Source organism: Podarcis liolepis (assembly GCF_965112155.1).
Source record: "Podarcis liolepis genome assembly, chromosome: 4".
NCBI lineage: Eukaryota > Metazoa > Chordata > Lepidosauria > Squamata > Lacertidae > Podarcis > Podarcis liolepis.
The window spans coordinates 83388731-83408148 of record NC_139558.1 but is presented as its reverse complement, the minus strand read 5'-3'; the positions used below and the strand labels follow the sequence as shown (position 1 = coordinate 83408148).

General features: G+C 45.1%; 1 protein-coding gene across 6 annotated transcripts in view; it reads left to right on the top strand.

Annotated features, from left to right (window-relative positions):
- Positions 1–19418, top strand: part of PARP4 (poly(ADP-ribose) polymerase family member 4) — a 71947-nt gene that overhangs the window by 30830 nt on the left and 21699 nt on the right. For all 6 annotated transcript variants that reach the window (XM_083499164.1, XM_083499162.1, XM_083499163.1 and 3 more), the window contains exons 10-24: positions 13–164; positions 956–1093; positions 1998–2096; positions 3566–3758; positions 4703–4847; positions 5454–5578; positions 7589–7720; positions 7845–7931; positions 8876–9040; positions 9289–9335; positions 11136–11217; positions 14770–14907; positions 15886–16084; positions 16763–16833; positions 17813–18000. In XM_083499164.1, coding sequence (XP_083355290.1) covers positions 13–164; positions 956–1093; positions 1998–2096; positions 3566–3758; positions 4703–4847; positions 5454–5578; positions 7589–7720; positions 7845–7931; positions 8876–9040; positions 9289–9335; positions 11136–11217; positions 14770–14907; positions 15886–16084; positions 16763–16833; positions 17813–18000 — 1961 coding nt within the window. The remainder of the gene's footprint in view (positions 1–12; positions 165–955; positions 1094–1997; positions 2097–3565; positions 3759–4702; positions 4848–5453; positions 5579–7588; positions 7721–7844; positions 7932–8875; positions 9041–9288; positions 9336–11135; positions 11218–14769; positions 14908–15885; positions 16085–16762; positions 16834–17812; positions 18001–19418) is intronic.

Sequence of the window (19418 nt, the reverse complement as noted above, 5' to 3'; positions counted from 1 at the left end):
ATTTTTTTATAGCTAATCAGGGACATGCTGAACGTTCATGAAACAAACATGTCAATTCCTAACCCACCGTCCCTTTCCAAGTACCGAGCTCTGAGATGCAGGATATGTCCTGTCTTTGGAGAAGAGTTTCAGGATATTGAAGAAAAGATGGACCAGTATACTGGGTGAGTTTCAGTTGTGATGTGTAATTTCTGGGTTGTACTACCCAGATTCAGTAATCATTTTTTAATGCCGTAATATGATTTTGAAGGACCTCAAAGAATCTTTTCTTAAACACTGACATAGGTGGTAGATTCAAAACATTTATAAAAACCCATGTTAATAGGAAAACACACTTACTCTAAGAGCCTGGCTTCAAAGGCCTCTGCGTTTAACTTCAGAGAAAAGGTCTGTTCACACTAAACTTCACTAAATTTGTATAGAACTCTAAGACATGGTTTACAACAAACCGTGAGTCATCTCACAGACATGCAAACAAGCGATGGCTAGTATCTAATGCCTTGGTTGTGTGACAAATGTCTTGGTGCCCCCCTAAAACATAGTTAATCAGCCAAACCATAGTTAAAACAAACCATCATTCATTAAACCATCAACAAATTGGATTAGTGCATTCAAACAAATCAAGCTTTGACTAATAAACCATGGATTACTGTTTGTGTGAACCAGACCACCGTGAAGATCATTGGACTACTGGAAACAAATACAGACAGACAGAAACACACAAACATTCTGGGTGAGAACTATTGCTCTACGAAATCTTGTGAGACATGAAATATGTAACATGTATAAATCACATGTTCCTCTAAAGAGAACCTCGGGCATATTCAATGCATGTGGCAAAATGCTCAATCTCATTTAGTGACTCTGTGGCCAGAATAAATCTGGGGGCATAAACTGGGGGGGGGGGGGGAAATGCATTTTGTGAACATTCTATTCGTTTTAAATTTTCTTGCAGTGAACATCCCGTAGAAGTTTTGGAGATCTATAGAGTAGGCAGAATGACGGAAGTAGCAGCTTTCGAGAGCCACCTTGGCAATGTCCAGTCTTTATACCACGCTTCGTCTGTTCACAACTTTGTTGGAATCCTCTCCCGGTAAATGCATGCGTCATGGTCTGTCTCAGCTTTGCAGGTGGTTTTCTGCTGTGCATGAGAGGCGAGAAGGCAACAGAGCCATTTGGCCAAAGGCTCAGTTATCTTTCAGTGACAATGGCCGCATTTGGACAGTCCAGTTCTACCTTAATGTCAGGATATGCACAAACTGCATGCACCCACACACACACCCTTGTTACTGCTTCTTCTTCTGTTTGTGCAGGCCGTGAAGCAAACCCAAAAGCTTCCCATTAATGTCCAAAGCGGGAAGTGTGGTTTACTGACACCCCTGTGCAGGCAATGTGTGTCTGCAAGCTGTAAGTGGGAAAGTGTGGTGGAGTGAGGCAGCCCATCTCTCTACAGTCCTCATCCATTGATGGTGAAGAATGAGGGAGATAACTAGACTCCACACAACCTGGGCTCCTTTGTGTCTGTTTATCCCTTCCCCCTTCCCTTTCCCAATATTGATACACATATTATTAGTGTAGAAAAACTGTGTGTCAGTATGTCAAGGTGCTTTACCTCAGAGGTGGGGAACCTGAGGCCTAGGGGCTGAGTGCAGCTTTCCAGTTCTCCGTCTCTCTAGCCCTTGGAACTTTCTCCAGGCTGCATCCCTCCTCACTGAGCCAAACTCCTCACCATCCCTTCTCTGCACCCTCCGGCTTTTGCCTTGCCAGATTGTGTCCTTGCGCTGTGGCAATGCCTCTTGCTTGCCCGGACAGAGGATGGAGAAATTTGGGTATGTGCTTAGAAACCTCCCGGTTTTTGCATGGCTCGAATACATACAAGAGCTCTGTCGTCTTTTGCCTCTGGCCTTTCTGCCACTGCCTTGCGGCCTATGAGGGAATGCGTCCCTCAAGCGAAAAAGATTCTCCACCTTTACTGTGTAAATCTTCTGCTTTTCTAGGGGACTGCTCTTGCCAAAGATTGTCGTTGAAGAGCATGGCGTGGAAAGAACGGATTGTGGTCACTTGGGCAGCGGCATCTATTTCAGCGACTCCATAAGGTCTGCAGTTCTTTGGCAGCAATAACAGTTGAGATCTTATCATGCCTTGCCTGGTGGGGAGTGCTATGTGTGTTGCTCCTGTTGTTGTTGTTGTTATTACTATTAATTAATTAAATTTGAATACCGCCCTTCACCCGAGGATCACAGGGCAGTTCACAACATAAAAATACAAAATGAGGACACAGAATACATAACAAAACAAGCACAAACCAATAACAAACACATTTAAAAGGGCCTAGAATATTAATCAGCCAATGGCCCTTGTTGAAGAGAAACATTTTCATTTCTCCTAAAGATATGTAATGAAGGCGCCAGGTGAATTTCCCTGAGGAGACCATTCCACAAATAGGGAGCCGCCCCAGAAAAGGCCCGTCCTCACGATGTCTCCCTCTGGACCTCTTGCTTCTGTGTAAACTTAAGTGCCGCTTCACATGCTTTCCCCACAGAGAAATCCGTTTTGAGAACCAGAATGGAGTATCGGACTTGGGCTGCATACATAGCAAACATTGAAAGCGCATGATTTCCCCTAGAGATTCCTGGGAACTGTGGTTTGCTAAGGGTGCTGGGAATTGCAGCTCTGTGAGGGGCAGCGTGAGACCAGTGACATTAAATTTGCGTCCATTATTTTGCCTTATGTGGAATGCAGAGTGGCATATGTACCACACTGGAAGGTGCATTGATGAGTGAACCCTTGATGTTGTGACTAGCACTATAAAGTCCTGCAGATGAGTTGGCATTTGGGTTTGTTGTAGGGTCTGGACCATAATAAACATAGTGTCAGGGAACTGACATCGGAGCTAGAGGCGGAGGGAAGGCTCTCAAATGATGCTGGAGAAGGGCCCAGCAGGGAGAGAGGCAGCTCCGCAGATGGGGAAGCAAATCAGCGCAACACCAGGGATATAGAGGGGCTGATGGGGGAATCGGCGAGAGGGCTCCAGGACTCTTCACCGGACACCAGCGGGGAGAGCACGGGTCCTCCGCTACCCACGCCCTCCCTGCGCAGAAGACTTCCGCGCAGAGAGAGTAGGAGGAGACTGGGTGTCAAACAACTTTTATGTTGGAAAAGATTTAAGAAACGCCCACTGACGGATTCTGCTAGCAACTGAGGCAGCCACGAAGTGAAGGGCTGTCCAGACTGAAAGGTTTAGCAAGGCAACAAAGCCTGGAGAGGCGGCAACTTACGCACGAGCAACCCATACACATTACACATAGGCTACATACACATCATACACTTAAAGCATGTGTCTTCCACAAAGAATCCTGGGGACTGTAGTTCGTCAAAAGTGCTGGGTTCCCAGGATTATTTGGTGAAAGTTATGTGCTTTAAATGCTTGGTATGTGTGCATTTTTGGGCTGAAGTGGCAAGAGCCACAAACCCCACATGCCTTTTTCTGTTGGTTAAACTCAAGCAAGTACTTAAAATATTTGTCCGAGTATAACCAACCAGCTTCTTCTTCTTTGTTTAACAGTGCATGCATCAACTACTCTTGGCCAAACAGAACAGATGGAACCCGGTTACTGCTGATTTGCGATGTAGCCCTTGGAAAGTGTTTTGAAACAGGTCACATGGACAGTTCATTAACCGCAGCACCGGCAGGCTATGACAGCGTGCATGGACTTGCCAGGAAAAAGGGGAAACTGAGAAAGGGAAGAGACTTCAAGGTACCGGTTCGAGCTATGTTGTGGTGTTGCCCACTGTTGTCTTTTAAAGGCATAATATGCCTTGATAAGCTATGCCTCTGAAAATATTTATTGTTTATTGATTTAGAGCACTTGTGCCCTGCTCTTCAGCCAAAAAGGCTCCCTGAGCAGCTTACCCCGAGAGCCAGTGTGGTGTAGTGGTTAAGAGCGGTAGTCACGTAATCTGGGTAACCTGGTTCGTGTCTCCGCTCCTCCACATGCAGCTGCTGGGTGACCTTGGGCCAGTCACACTTCTTTGAAGTCTCTCAGCCCCACTCACCTCACAGAGTGTTTGTTGTGGGGGAGGAAGGGAAAGGAGATTGTTAGCCGCTTTGAGACACCTGAAGGGGAGTGAAAGGCGGGATATCAAATCCAAACTCTTCTTCTTCTTCTTCTTACATGCAATCAAAACGAGACAGTGTGTACCAACTATCTAAAAGAAAAAGAGGGGGGAAAAACACAACACAAAAGGGAAGAGGGACTGGGAGGGAAGAGGAAAATCAAAATCACAACTAAAGCACACCAGTTTCTAAACATCCCTGACATAAACCCTCCAGCCCAAGGGGTCGTATTTGATGTAATCCCTACTCAGAGGGAAATAAATAGACACAACCATCTGAGAGCCATTAATTTTAGATTTTGAGTAGAATGCAGTTGGATACAACCCTAGGCCTCAGCTCTGTGTCTTGTACATACCTCTCCACGATCCATCTTACCACCTAAGTCTGTTGCCTTTTTTGTATGTTCCTCAGTGACTTGTAAGTGGCTGCTGTGGAACTTTCTCTAGCTAAATTGACCTTTTGCCGCTGCCTGCTTTCAAAAGCTTCCTAAGTGAGGAGGCGACGTATCGGCTTCGCTCACTAATGCATCAGTTGCTCTTGTAAAGCTCTTAACGTTTACTTCTTGTTTTCTTTTGTTTTCATAAGGATGACGAATTTGTGGTGTACAGAGCTAGTCAGGTCAAAATAAAATACGTGGTTAAGTTTTCCCTCGCCGGTGACAAAGTGAAGGAGTTCCATCCCGAGATTCAGGATGTGCCGCCTTCCCTAGAGCATCAGCCACAGCCCGAAGGTGAGAAATTCTTACCTAAAATTGTCTGTTTCTTTGGTGTATTCTGCAAGTGGAGTTTGAAATTGAAGCCTAACCCATTTCCTTGGTGTGGAGCTATAAAGATTATGCCAAGGAAAACCCATGAAAGAATGAGGAGGCCAAGGTGACTCCTCTTCCCTTCATAAGATCACATCTTTTATTCCCATACAGATCATACCTATGCTCTACTTTTCTTTTCTCTGTTCCATATTTCAAAAAGTGAAAATCCAGACACAAAAGTTTTTGTGTAAACACCCAAGCCATAGGATTGCTTATCCCATGGGCTTTTGGTCTGATCTAGCAGGAATTGTTAATGCTTTTATTCTCTTTCTCCATTTTTATTACATGAATACAGGTGCATATGAGCATATTTAGTTTCTCTGTTACTTCTTTCTTTGCTTTTAAGTAGCAGAACTAACATTTGCCATCAAGGCCAGGCAAGATAGTTGCTTACAGAGAGTTATTTGTTTTCGTTTTTTTTACACTTTTAATGCTGAAAATTACTCTGAACCTTTACAATAAAGGGGGGTTGCCTTCAATAAATCATCTCTCTCCCCCACCCCACCCTGCCTCTTAATATTTCTTTAGATTATCAAATGCCAAGTAAAAATCTGCTGAATAATGTGACTGCTGGTCTTCTGGACAGATCTGGAAACCCAATTCCTCTCAAAGGTCTTCATATCAAGGGACGAATAGTAGACTTCGTAGCAGAGGTAATGCCAAGGCATTCATATTTCTTTTCTAGGGATGTTAAATATTTCCTTGTGGGATTTTATTTTATGTTTATTTATTTATTTATTTTTAAAAGTGTAAAACAAATCTGTATACAAATCCTAGCCGTGATTAATGTTGCTTTTAAATATTCAGTGAGTTAAGTGTGTTATATTAGCAGACTCTCAAATTTTTAATTAAAACTTTGATTTTTTTCAGGGGACGGTAGGGGCAACACAAATACATTTATTTGTTTCTTTGTTTATGTGTCTCTTCCTACACACCATACCTAAGGTGCTGAAGCAACTAAAAATCTGGTGGGAATCAATAAGTAGTGGGCCTTCTGGATGTCAAAGAAATAATGAAACCCTCAATACTGACTAGGATGCTGCCATTAAGGCTGTGTACACACTATACCTTTAAAGCACATTTGAAGCACATTCTTTCCCTCAAAGAATTCTGGGTACTGTAGTTCATTAAGGGTTGCTGGGAACTGTAACTCTATGAGGGGTGAACTACAGTGCCCAGAATTATTTGGGGGAAATAATGTATCTTGAATGTTCTTCAAAGCACATTTAAACGGTGTTTCTGTGCACTCTGGCTTCCATCACGGAGTTCTATTGCACCAGAAGCAGTTTAGTCATGTTGGCCACATGACCCAGAAAGCTGTCTGCGGACAAATGCCGGCTCCCTTGGCCTGAATAGTGAGATGAGTACCATACCCCATAGTCAAATTTGACTGGACTTAACCGTCCAGGGGTCCTTTACCTTTTTACTTTTTATATCAGCAAAGGAAGCAGACAACATTTTGAGTTTGTAGAAAGGCTGAGAAAGACAGCAGAACCACGTTTGAGCTCTTTGGGTATTAAATATTTCCCAGTGGACTTTGATTGCTGTTGGAGTGTTTTAAGTGTTGCCTCTATGTCTGCTCAACTTGTATATTTGTAAATAAATACAAATACTGTATTGCAAAACATCAATAATCTCCCAATGACCTCCTCCTAAAGGGAACCAAACCTGGGTATGTGCTGCATACCTGGAACTCAGAAAAGTGGAAAGTGTCAATCACTTCTACCTGGGCAGTTATCTTTCCCCAAGGGCTGACATTGATGCTGAAATCCAGCACTGCCTGAACTCTGCGAGTGCAGCGTTCTTCTGATTGAAGCACAGAGTGTTTGAGGACCAGGACATTTGCAGGGAAACCAAAATGCTTGTTTACAATCTATTGTACTACCAACCTTACTGTATGCTTCTGAAACGTGGACCACTTATAAACGCCATCTCCAACTCCTTGAAAGATTCCATCAATGGTGTCTCAAAAAAAATTAACATATCACTTGGGAAGACAGGTGAACTAATGCCAGTGTACTGGAAGAAGCAAAGATCACCAGTATCAAAGCAATGTTTCTTCAACATCAACTTCATTTGACTGGTCATGTTGTTTGGATGCCTGATTATCATCCTCCAAAGTAACTATTCTGAACTTAAAAATGGAAAGTGTAATTCTGGTGGTCAACAAAACAAATTTAAAGATTCTCTCAAGGTAAATCTTTAAAAATGTAATATAAACACTGACAATTGGGAAACACTGGTCTGTGAGCACTCTGGTTGGAGAACAGTCTTTACCAAAGGTGTCATGGACTTTGAAGTTGCTTGAACTCGGGACGAAAGGGAGAAATGTGCTAAGAGGAAGGCACGTTTGACAAACCCTCACCATGATCAACTCCCACCCGGAAACCTATGTTCTCACTGTGGAAGGACATGTGGATCCAGAATTGGCCTCTATAGTTACTTAGGGACTCACTGTTAAGACCATGTTCATGGAAGACAATCTTACTCGGCTACGAGTGATCGCCGAAGAAGAAGAAGTACATGAAACATTTCCCAGAGGGTGTTATTTAAAATGTTAATCTTGGGAAGGAAAGTGCTTCCATAAAAAATGTTTTTATTGGGATCCATGGCCTAGTGTTTACCTCATATCTATCCGCAATACATTCATGTATTTCTTTCAGGTTGTGGTGTTCCAGGTCTATGAAAATCAATCAGACAGCCCCATTGAAGCAAAATATGTATTTCCTTTGGACGACACAGCCGCTGTATGTGGATTTGAGGCTTTCATTAAAGGGAAGCATATAATAGGAAAGGTAAGATTATTCAGGGACGGGAGGAGGAGACAAGATATACGGCGGTGGGACTGCAGTAAATGTGACATTTCGAAAGAACCTATTTTTTAAAAAATCAGGATGATTTATTATATAATTTCAACAGGTTAAGGAAAAGGAGAAGGCACACAGAGAATACAGAGAAGCCATCAGTCAAGGACATGGAGCTTACTTGATGGATCAAGATGCACCGGTAGGTGTAGTAACAAAAAATACTTATGCCTTTATAAGAGATCAGCATACACTGGCCTTCGTTTGTTTTACTGATGAAACCAAGCAAGGTGCTCTGGCTTGAAAGCTGTACCCTGCATATGAAAAATGTCAATCAGCAGGTGAAGGTGGAGGAGACGGCCACCGTAGCAAACTCTGTTTTTTTTTCTCCACTTAGGGCTTAGTTTATTATTTGATCCTGACTTGATTTTAGGATGTAATTTAATTATTGTTTGATTTTATACCAATGTTATATATTTGATGTTAGCCTCCCTGAGCCCGGTTTCAGCCGGGGAGGGCTGGATACAAATAAAAGTTTATTATTATTTATTATTAGCCGCACCTTCTCTTCCACCTCTGCTTTCCCCCAGGGAAAACTTATTCTTCTTCTTATTGTTGTTATTATTATTAAAAATTTGTATACCGCCCTTCATTCATAGATAGCAGGACAGCTCACGACATAAGAATACAACATGTATAAAAAAATACAAAATACATCATAACAATGAGAACAAAAATGAACCAAGGATCTCCCCTCTCACAACACATGTGAAAGGGGATTGGATCTTGATCAGCCAAAGGCCTAGTTGAAGAGCAATTTGGGGTTTCTCCAGATTGGAAAAGGAGCAGAGCAAGGGGAAAACCACTCAGTCCCATGCTTTCTAGACATGGAACAAGCGGAAGTGTGGTCGAGCCCTTCTAGCCAGCAATTATTTGTGGTTATTGCCAACCACACTACCTTTCCCTCTTCCATGTGACATGAGGGAGACTCTCTCTCCCCAGTTGCTGGGGTCCCAGCAACACCTCCAGGGCCACAGACTAGTCACCTCTGGGACGTTTTCAGTATGCTATAAAAGAAAGCAGGCAATGTCATTGTTTTGTAAATGGCAATTTGCTTCTGTGGACATTTCAAATATCCTTTTGTAGGATATCTTCACTGTTTCTGTGGGAAACCTGCCTCCTTCAACCAAAGTCCTCATCAAAATCACCTACATCACGGAGCTCAGTTATGAGAACGAATGCCTTGCCTTCCACTTGCCGGCTGCTGTGGCGCCTTGGCAACAAGACAAAGCGCTGAATGAGAACACACAGGTGAGGACCTCTTTCCATCAGAAGGAAGGAAATCCTTCATTATAATGGTGCAAACACAATTGTTGCCGTTCTCCACCATTTCATATTTAATTGCACCCAGTGCTGTTTTTCTGGAAAGAGAGGTGCTGTAACTTTCCATGAACGCCACCCTTATATAATGGCTATGGCACCCACCTAATGGTGGGTTTCAGCCGGAAAAAGGCCTGATTGCACCCATACAGACCTCATTGTTTTTGTTTGTTAACTAGGACTCAGTAAGGAAAGTTTCCATTAGGCAAGTTGGAACCAAACCAGGGTAAGTAGGCTAAAATTGTAATGTGTCCTTTAAAAGATGTGTCTGTATTTTAAATAAATGCATGGGTTTTTTTCTTTAAAAAACAATATTGCAGATTGAAGCATTTGTTTTTCCTCACTTGCATTTATTCATCACTTTCTGACAGTAAGAGCTATTCAACAGTGGGACGGCTTCCCTCGGGAGGCTGGGGGCACTCCTTCCTTGAAAGTTTTAAAGCAGAGGTTGGGTGGCCATCTGTCACGGATGCTCTAGTTGAGATTTGTGCATTGCAGGGGGTTGGACTAGATGACCCTTGAGGTCTTTTCCAACTCTACAATTCTATGGTTTTTATAGCCATGAAAAAACAGATGTTCTGTGCTTTCTAAGCAATTTCATCAATTTATCTTTAAATTAAGGTTACCAGATTTTTCCCAAGGAATGCGGGGACACTTTTTTTTTTGAAAAGAGAAAAAAAGTTATTAAATTATTTTTTTAAAAAAAATTTAAAGCAAGAAGTAATATCTTCTCTTCTGTGGTTTCCTCTGTCACTCGGCCTTCCTCTGGGCCCCGGCCTGCTCTCTTGGAGCACTAGCTGCCGTGGAGTAGGCTCAGGTTGGGTCTGGGCTTGGCCACATGTTCTTGCCCTCCCAGTGCTCTCCTGCCTCTCCTCCTCAGCGGCGGCAGCAGCAGCAGCGGCGCGGCAAGGTCAGGGCTCCCCTCTTTTTTCTCCTTCCTCTTTCTCTCTCTTCCTTCTTCTCCTCTCCTCCTTCTCTCTGCATCGGCTCTGGGGTTTTCCTTGCCCCGGAGCGCCACTGGGCAGTTGGCTGAGTGGCTGGGCGCTCTCACTTCCGGCTCGATTTGGATCATGGGGGGAGGGTCAGTGGTTCCCCCAGTTGACATCCCCTTGGCGGCGGCAGCAGCAGTGGCAGTCTCAGCAGCCCGGAGCCAGCCTGGTAGCACAGTTGGCTCTGGCTGGCTTCAGGAGCTGCTCGGTGCTGTGGCACCCGCCATTTTGCCTCACCGGAAGTCCCCATATGATGTGTCTTGTGCCGTTGAACCAATCACGCAACATTCATTCCCTACTAATAAATCTACATCACTTAAAATATAAATCCGGGGACATTAAGTGAAATCTGGGGACATTCCAGGGATGGATTTTGTCCAGGGACGGATTTTGTCCGGGGACAGATTTGTAAATCTGGGGACTGTCCCTGGGAAATGGGGACGTCTGGTAACCATACTTTAAATGGGGTAAAAAGACCTCTTCAGTCAGGGAATATAACGTGTGAGGAGGAGCTTTGGGGACAAGTATGTTAGCTATGCCTTCTGACCCTGCCTCCCTCTGCAAGCTGAAGGGCGACAGTCCGAAATGGACTGCCTGTTTCTGCTCCCCACTGTGGCAGAGCTTATTTTAGGCTTGGACCCTCATTTGGTGTTATTCCCCCTCCTCTCCTAGCTGCCTCCATTGCCCTATCCCCTGCTGTGCAGAAGGGTCCCGGACCCTCTAAAGATGGTTTTCCTGGAGATTTGCAGTGAGGAGGAGTGGACAGGAATCTTACCTTCCATAAACGTCCTTTACCTTCCATTAATATACCTTAGGATCCAAGTCATAGTGAAATAGCATATTTTATGTATCATCTACAAAGCTGTTTTTCTGCTAGGTGGAAGTTTGATTAATTAGCACTTTGATTACAGTGAAATCTAGTGAATATGAAAGAAAACATGCTATGTTGTTCCTTATTGGGGGGAGCTGTTTGTGTGTGTATGTATCACACACCAATCCTGACCTATAACATATAACATATGGTTTCTCTATCTCAGTGGATTCTCTTTGGAAATGTCAGTTGAAATGCCCTTTGAAATTAAAAACATTAGCAGCTGGACACATCAGCTTGAAATAAAGGTAAGCAAATCTCCCTGGTACATCTGTTTTTCAGGGCAGGTCAGTTCGTAATTGGGGCGGGGGAAATAAGTGAACCGAATTGCACCTCCTGTTTTAAAAGGAACTATCTATATTTGTGCAGAAGTCAAGCTTGTAACATGGAAATGTGGATAGAGAGATAGAGAGAGGCAGATAGATAATTATACCGTGCCTTTCTAGATGTACAGCTGTAAGGTGCTTTACAAAGGAATCATGAATAAGACAACCCCTGCCACCCCACACTCTCAAACATCACAAGTACAGTGGTACCTTGGTTTGCATATTTCTTGGTCTGCATATGTTTTGGATTACAAACATGTCAAACCCAGAAGTTCATGTCCCGGTTTGCAACCTTTTTTTGGATTACAACCCATTTTTTTGGATTATGAACAAAAAAATTTTAGAGGCCCCATTGGCGAAAGTGCGTGTGGCGTTTGCCCTCCTATGTGTGTGACATCATACTGGGTTCATAGGGAAAGTGTTAACTAATTGTAAAATGACTTGTTAAGTTGTGGGTTGACATAGCAGCCGCACGGCACGGAGGCGCTCGAACAGCTGCTGGTGTGAGTCTGCAGACACCAAGACGTCATCAAAATATGGTACCACGCCCGGAAGCCCTTGCAGGAGACGCTCCATAAGGCTTTGGAAGATGCCAGGAGCCACACTCACCCCGAACTGCAACCGGCGGCAACGGAATGCCCCCCGGTGGGTGACGATCGTCTGGGCTTCAGCAGTGGCATCATCGACTGGCAGTTGTTGATAGGCTTGGGCAAGGTCCAGCTTAGCGAAGACCTTACCCTCACCCAGGGAATGCAGCAGGTGTTGGACAACAGGAACCGGATAAGCATGCTGCTGAAGTGCCCTGTTGATCGTGCACTTGTAGTCAGCGCAGATTCTCACCGACCCATCCGGCTTGACAGGCGTGACGATGGGGGTTTCCCACTTTGCGTGGTCAACCGGCTCCAAAACTCCTTGGGCGATCAGTTTGTCCAGTTGTTCGTCCACCTTAGCCTTGAGAGCAAAGGGAACCCGGCGTGGCTTTAGCTTGATGGGGGCGACTTGTGGATCAAGGCTAAAGGAGATGGGCGTACCTGTATATTGGCCCAAGGTGCCGTCAAAAACCTCGGCAAAGTCTTTGACCAGACCCTCAGTCTCTGTGTTAGAGATGCAGTTGATGCCGGTGACTTCCAGGCCGAGGGCATCAAACCAGTCTAGCCCTAGGAGGCTTGGCCGCTGACCTTCGACCACCACCAACCGGAGCAGGCCCGAAAAATCCTTGAAGGCGATCCGGAACCGGCCAACGCCTACCACGGGAATGTCGTTTCCCTGGTAGTCTCTCAGGTGTACGCGGTGAGAGTCGAGTTGCCTTTTGGACACTCTGGGTACCAGTCTTTTGATGGTGCTCCATGACACGATGGACAGGGCAGACCCGGTGTCGATCTCCATGTCACATGGAGCTCCTTCAATGAGCACCGTGACGTTCAGCTTGTGTCGCGTAGTCGAGTCGGTTTGGCCAATCGTGGTTCCAGATGGGCAGCGGCAGTTGGTGAGAGCGAAACAACTTTCCTTGGCAGACTGGAGTGAAGACTTGGACTTGCGAGTCGATGAAGGGGGGGTGTCAGACGGAGCCGATCGGCAGACCTTAGCGATGTGGCCCCTTCTGGAACACTTCCTACAGATGGCGTCTCTGAATCGACACTTGTCACGGGAATGGTTGCCTCCACAGCCAGCACATTCCGGTTGGCCCTTGGACTTCTGTTGGAACTTCCTGCGCTCCCGCTTTGTCTGGTGCACGTCATCGTCTTCACTGGAGGATGCCTCCTCACTGCTGGCCTCTTCATGATGCACCGGAACTGGCTCCCTAGCAAGACGCGGGCTGCTGGACTTGCGGATCTCCTGGGCGGAGCGTTCAGCAGCTTCTGAGGCCACAGCCTCCTCAATGGCTTTCTGTAGCGTGAGGTCTGGCTTGGCTAGGAGGCGCCGTTGCAGATGGATGTCCCGGACCCCGCAGACGATTCGATCCATCAGGGCATCGTCTAAGTCTCGGAACTCACAGTGCATTGCAGCCTGTCGCAGGGCGGTGGTGTAGTTGTTGATTGACTCCCCCTCTGCCTGGTTCCGGTGGTAGAACGCATGGCGGGCAGCAATCTTGGACGGCTTTGGTGCGTAGTGGTTGCGGAGCTTCTCTTGGATCGTGTCCCATGGTGTTGCCTGGACTGCTTCAGGCGCAACCAACGCTCGGGCCGTCTCAAACACCTCAGGCCCACAGAGGCTGAGGAATAGGCCCCGCTTCCGATCCTTTGATACTGCTGTCAGCTCGTTGGCTTGGAGGTAGCAGTCAAACCGAGCGAGGTAGGAGTCCCATGATTCAGAGGCTGGCGCAAACGGCGGTAGAGGCACAAGTGAAGCCATGATTCCGATGCCGGCGTGAAGGGCGATGGATGGAACACAGTGCTCTAGCCAGAACAGTCAGCTCTGAATTGGTTCTGCCCAGTGATTTCGCTCAGTGATTTCGCTCTGTGATTCAGCTCAGTGATTCGGCTCAGTTCAGAGGCTGGCCGCATCTGGCTGTGCTCTGATGTCCATCCATCCCACCTTCGTCGCCAGTGTTAAGTTGTGGGTTGACATAGCAGCCGGCACAGCGATTTCTTCAAGTAGCTCTTTATTGTGGTAAGCTGGAATAGAACTGACTGAGAACAGCTCAGCCGGCCTGTATTTATAGGCAGCCGGCTGTCAACATTGTAACCACCACAGCCCAGAGTTCCCGCCTAAAATAACTGCCGCGGACCTGAGTGAAAACTATCTACAGACCTGAGTGAAAACTATATACAGTATCCCCCTGTTGGCCCAGGGTGAAACTACACTACATAACATGACTAACCAATGGGAACCCAAGGGGCAGAGTTAACTGTGTATAAGGTTTAAGCACAGAGAGGAGTTAGAGTTAGAGTGGTTGAGAAGACAGTCTGGAGTTAGACTAGAGAGGGAAGATAAGTCTCAGGGTTGGGCTATTCTGGTGTGAGATAGTGAGAAAAATTGTTAAGAGGAGTCAGTCAAACAGTTGAGATAATCAATCAGAAGGTATTAGGAAGGTATAGGCCGGTAAAGAAACTAAAGTTAAGATACTGACAGGAATATTATCTGAAAAACCATAAACTTGTTATTGTTTGTAAAATAAACTTGTTTTTTGGTTCACTTTTAACAACCGACTGAACTCAGTGTTTTACCAGAGAGTAACTGGTTGGTGGCAGCGGGGAAGCGAGCACAGTGGTGGCACAGGGATCAATAGACCATTAAACGTCTGGGGATGTGATCGCCACAGTGCACCTTGGGTTACAACCTGCTTTGGTTTACAAACGGATCTTTGGAACGGATTATGGTTGTAAACCAAGGTACCACTGTACATCATATTTTTTTGTGGGGGAGCTAAATTGGGAGGGGACCTCTCAAAAGATTAGGATGCAAATTATTCAGGCCTTTTTGCAGCAACAGAGTCCCACCCCCCTTCTCTCTCCTCTCCCTTCCCACTTTCAGAAAACTGACTGTAAAGCTGTGGTTCGGACTGTTGACAACAGTTTCTTGGACACCAGTGGCTTTGCAATGGAAATCCTTATCGGTGATGTTCATTTGCCCAGAATGTGGGTAGAAAAGCACCCGGGCAATGAGACTGAGGTAACTCCTATTTTATTCTTTCTTTAAGATATTTTCTATTGCATGTTTGAATGACTCTTCCAGGGGCAGTTTACTTATAGTACATTGAAAGAAAACAATAAAAATGCAGCAGGTGTGAAAATAATAACTAAAAACAAACGTTTGAGCAGCATTAAAGAGATCAGCGTCTGTTCTTATAGAACAAACTAGACGTGATGTTAAGTTTTCATTTAATGTGCCGATTTCCTTTAAAAGCAAGCAGCATTAGCAAAAGAGGGGAGCTGATAATTAACAGGGCCCAGTTGGGAATTTTCTCTCAATGTAAAGACCAGCTTTAGAAAAGGACTTTTTCTCAAGACCACAATAGTTTTAAGGGGGGTAGGGAGGCTTAGATTTCCTCTCCATGCCTGCTTCTAACCCGGCATGTTATAAACAAAGACCAGGCCCTGCGCAGCCAGGCAGATCATAGAATTGTAGAGATGGAAGGGACCAGGAGGGTCATCTAGTCCAACCCCCCCTACAATGCAGGAATCTTTTTCCCAGCATGGGGCTCAAACCCACAGCCCTGTTGGGGCCCACGTGCTGCGGCCCAGCCCACGGGGGCTGACCCTGCGGCCATCCTTGTTTAGGGTCCCACCTGGCGTTGCAGCCACCATTGGTGCAAGCCCTCTGCTTGGCGCAACAGCCAGTTATGCCTTTCTCCCCCAGGTGTGCTTAACCTGTAGCAGCGCAGTACTCCCTCTTGGGTCCACTAAAGAAGCATCTTGTATGTATCTGGCTAGTTTCCTTTTTTTAAAAAAAATAAATGATGGTATTTGTGGCACTCAAAGAAGACTGGCAGGTCCTTTGCCAGTTTCTGGATCCCAGCAAATACACAGGTTTGCTGACCTTTCCAACTTCTGGCTGTGCCTTTCTCTCTTGTTTTGGCATTGTGGACATTTGCCTGACACCCCTGGTGAACTAAGGCTTCGTCGCTGTTGCCCATCTTCGTCCTTTTAGGCCTGCATGCTTGTGTTTCAACCGGAGTTCGAATCGGCACTTGACCCTCTGAGCACCAGCGGGGAGACCGTGCTCTGCCTCGATTGCTCCAATTCCATGGGAGGTTCGACATTCCAGCAAGCCAAGCAGATTGCCCTCTATGCTCTAGAGTTGTGTACTTTTACTTCGAGAAATATAAGCGTTATCAAATTCGGCACAAGTAAGAAAAGAGCTCTTGAACTATGACATGTTTCTCTCTTTGTATATTTCACTCTCCATGCAGTGTGTGATCTTTGGAACAGCCTAAGGCTCAGGGCTGATCTGTTGGCTTTATGCAGACATTTGCAATTGATTGATGCTGTTGTCTAAAATGCGTATTATATCTTTCATCAGGAGGCATCCCTCGGGAGGCTTATTGTTTTATTTAGCACCTTAAGGGTGCAATCCCACCCTCTGCTCAGGGTCGGCACAATGATCAGGTCCAGATCAGACCCAATGACAGGAATCCTGGGGCAGCTCATCCCTCTTTTCTTCCTTTCCTGATAATTTCTCAGGGCTTTCCACTGGCCCGTCAGCAGAAATAGCCCAGCAAGCTGCCTCCTTGCATTTTCGGCTGGCAGAAGGTCGGTGCCTGGCAGGAAGCCAACTCATCCAGCAGAGCTTAGAGGAAGGACACCTCTGCACAGTGCACACCCCCACAGCCTGACAAAAAGGGATGTTGATGTTGGATTTCTCTGCCAGTGTGCTATTTCTTTGCTATACACTGCTTAACCTGGGAGTAAGCTTCGTTTAATCCAGTGAGACGTACTTTGGCATAGATTTGCATAGGGCTCCACTGTAAAAATACAGAACTTCCTTTATTAATAAAGTTCTGTGTTGTTCTGGTTTTCCTGTACAGGTTTTGAAGAATTTCCTTTCCCTCCTAAACCCCACATGGCAGATCTTGCACCTCTGAAAAACTTTATTCTAGTAAGTGCATATGTTTTAGCATGTTTTTAATATTTTGTTAGGAGCTGCCCAGAGTGGCTGAGGAAACCCAGCCAGATGGGTGGGGTATGAATAATAAATTATTTATTTATTTATTCCTTCCTTCCTTCCTTCATTCATTCCATCTGTGCACTTAAGTCTTTTGTGGTCTGCCAAATATTATAATAAAGTGTTTTCCCTCATGTAACAAGATCTCTGTTGTTGGCTCTTATCCGTGAGCTTCATATTCCTTCATTCCCCACATTTCAGTATCACCCTTTTATGGATTATCTTGAATAAAAGCACATTAAAAAAAATACGCACATGAAGCTTTTAAAAATCCACAGGGTTCCCAGGCAGTTTCTCACCCCAATATTGACCCATTCCAGCTCGGCTTGGCTTCAGCCGGGTTATGAAGTTCCCTTATTTCTCTGCTGCTACAAGTCTCAGTAGACAGGTGGCATGATGGTGCAAAGCAGCTTCATCTGATTGTATCTTCAATGAATAACAGTGTGCTCATGTCTTTCAACACTGAGAAAATTTATTTGCACCCAAATTACAGTGTGGTTTCCCACAAGTGAAATGGGAGCCTGAACTAATACTGCAGCCACACACAATATCTGGTAAAGAATGTTAACCTATTTGATGGGTAAAACTTGAGTGGAGCAATTGACCACCCTTATCCACACCTGATCACTAGTTGGTTAAAAACAAGGGTCTAAAATGACTGTGTGTGTGTGTGTGTGTGTGTATAATCTCATGGACAAGAAATACCCACAACATACATATATTGCAATATTGCAATAACCGCCTCCTTATTATGTACTGTAAAATAAAACGTTTAGTATTTTGCCCTCCCCTAGTGCCCCATTTTTTCGTTAGTCATGTCATGTTTTATGATTTATATGTGTACAATTTTGCAACTAGAAAATAAATACCTTTTTTTTAAATTACCCTTTCTTGTTACCTTCCTCCTTCTTAGTCTGCCACAGCTTCAATGGGAAATTCCGATATCTGGAAGGTTTTGCATTACCTGAGTTTGCTGTACCCTTCTAAAAGCAGGCGCAACATTCTTCTTATATCTGATGGACATATTCAGAACGGAGGCACGACCTTGCAGATTTTGAAGAAAAATACACACCACACTAGAATATTCACATGCGGAGTGGGGTAGGTCCAAATTGACTGAACACTTTGTTTTGTGCTCTGGGAAAATTACAAAGTGTATTTAATATGCTAGGCTTTTAGGATGGTAGAGTGAGTCATTTGCTTTGGTTGGCAGACTTGGGGCATCAGTAGCGCTCAGCCCAGTAGTCAGGTATCTGGTTTTTTTTAATTATAATGTTTGCACATATTTTAAAAAATGTGTGTCCTTGAGCTCTCTTCTGTAAAGGATAATTATCTGGGATCATAATTGCATTTTGTATCAATGTTAAGATAAAGGGACAATAATGTAAGCAAATTGATAATATGGTTTGTCACCGCAGCACTTGGCAGTGTAAACTTGTGGGGAGAAACCAGGTTGTACCTGAGGGCGTGAAAGTGCACTATTTGGAACCCCCACCCCTAGAAGCTAAAATATGAAGCTTTCATATCCTAAGTCAAAGTCTTCGTTTATCTAGCTCAGTATTGTTCATTCCAACCATCTGTTTTCCTTGATATCCTTTTGAGTGGAGCCAGACCTACTCATTAGGCAAAATAACCTACTCATGACCTACTCATTAGGCAAAATGAGGCTATTGGCAGGGGCTGGGGGGGTGAATTTGCATCTTAGGCCTTAGAGTATTTTAAATACAACTTGGGTTTAAAGGGATTTCCATTAATAATTTTAAAAGATGTCCAACTACTCCGGAAGAGTGATGGAGGTGCTGGCTCCCTCCTAGGCCACTCCTCCTAGACTTGCTTCTTTCTGAGGAAGGACCTCTCCATTTCTCCGGAGGGAGCCAGTGTGGTGTAGTGGTTAAGAGCTGTAGACTCATAATCTGGTGAACCGGGTTCGCGTCTCCGCTCCTCCACATGCAGCTTGGGCTAGTCATACTTCTCTGAAGTCTCTCAGCCCCACTCACCTCACAGACTGTTTGTTGTGGAGGAGGAAGGGAAAGGAGAATGTTAGCCACTTTGAGACTCCTTAAAGGGAGTGATAAAGTGGGATATCAAATCCAAACTCTTCTTCTCAGAGCAAGGCAGGGAGTGGGGGCATGGAGCACAGCTAGCAGTGACAAAGCACTACGAGCCAGAAGCAGCAACAGTAGCTTAGCTTGACTGAACCTGTGATCTTCTTACTTGTTCGTTATACACGCAAAGTATGTCCTCAGCTACTGAGCTATGTGCCCTCCCAAATCTCTTGGCTAGCTTTGCCCAGCTTTCTGCTACAAGTAGAAGCAGGACAAAGGTTTATTATTTAAGATATGTGGTTCAATTGAAGTAGAGGGAACAACCATTTTGGGTGGGACCAAGGCATGTGCAATGGCTGATGTGCACAATGTTTCTGGCCCTGGAAGGGGGCAGTACAGGGCAGGTTTACACTTGCTCTGCCAATGCACACAATGACCCAGAACGCAACCCCGTGCAAGCAGGGAGTTAGTTGC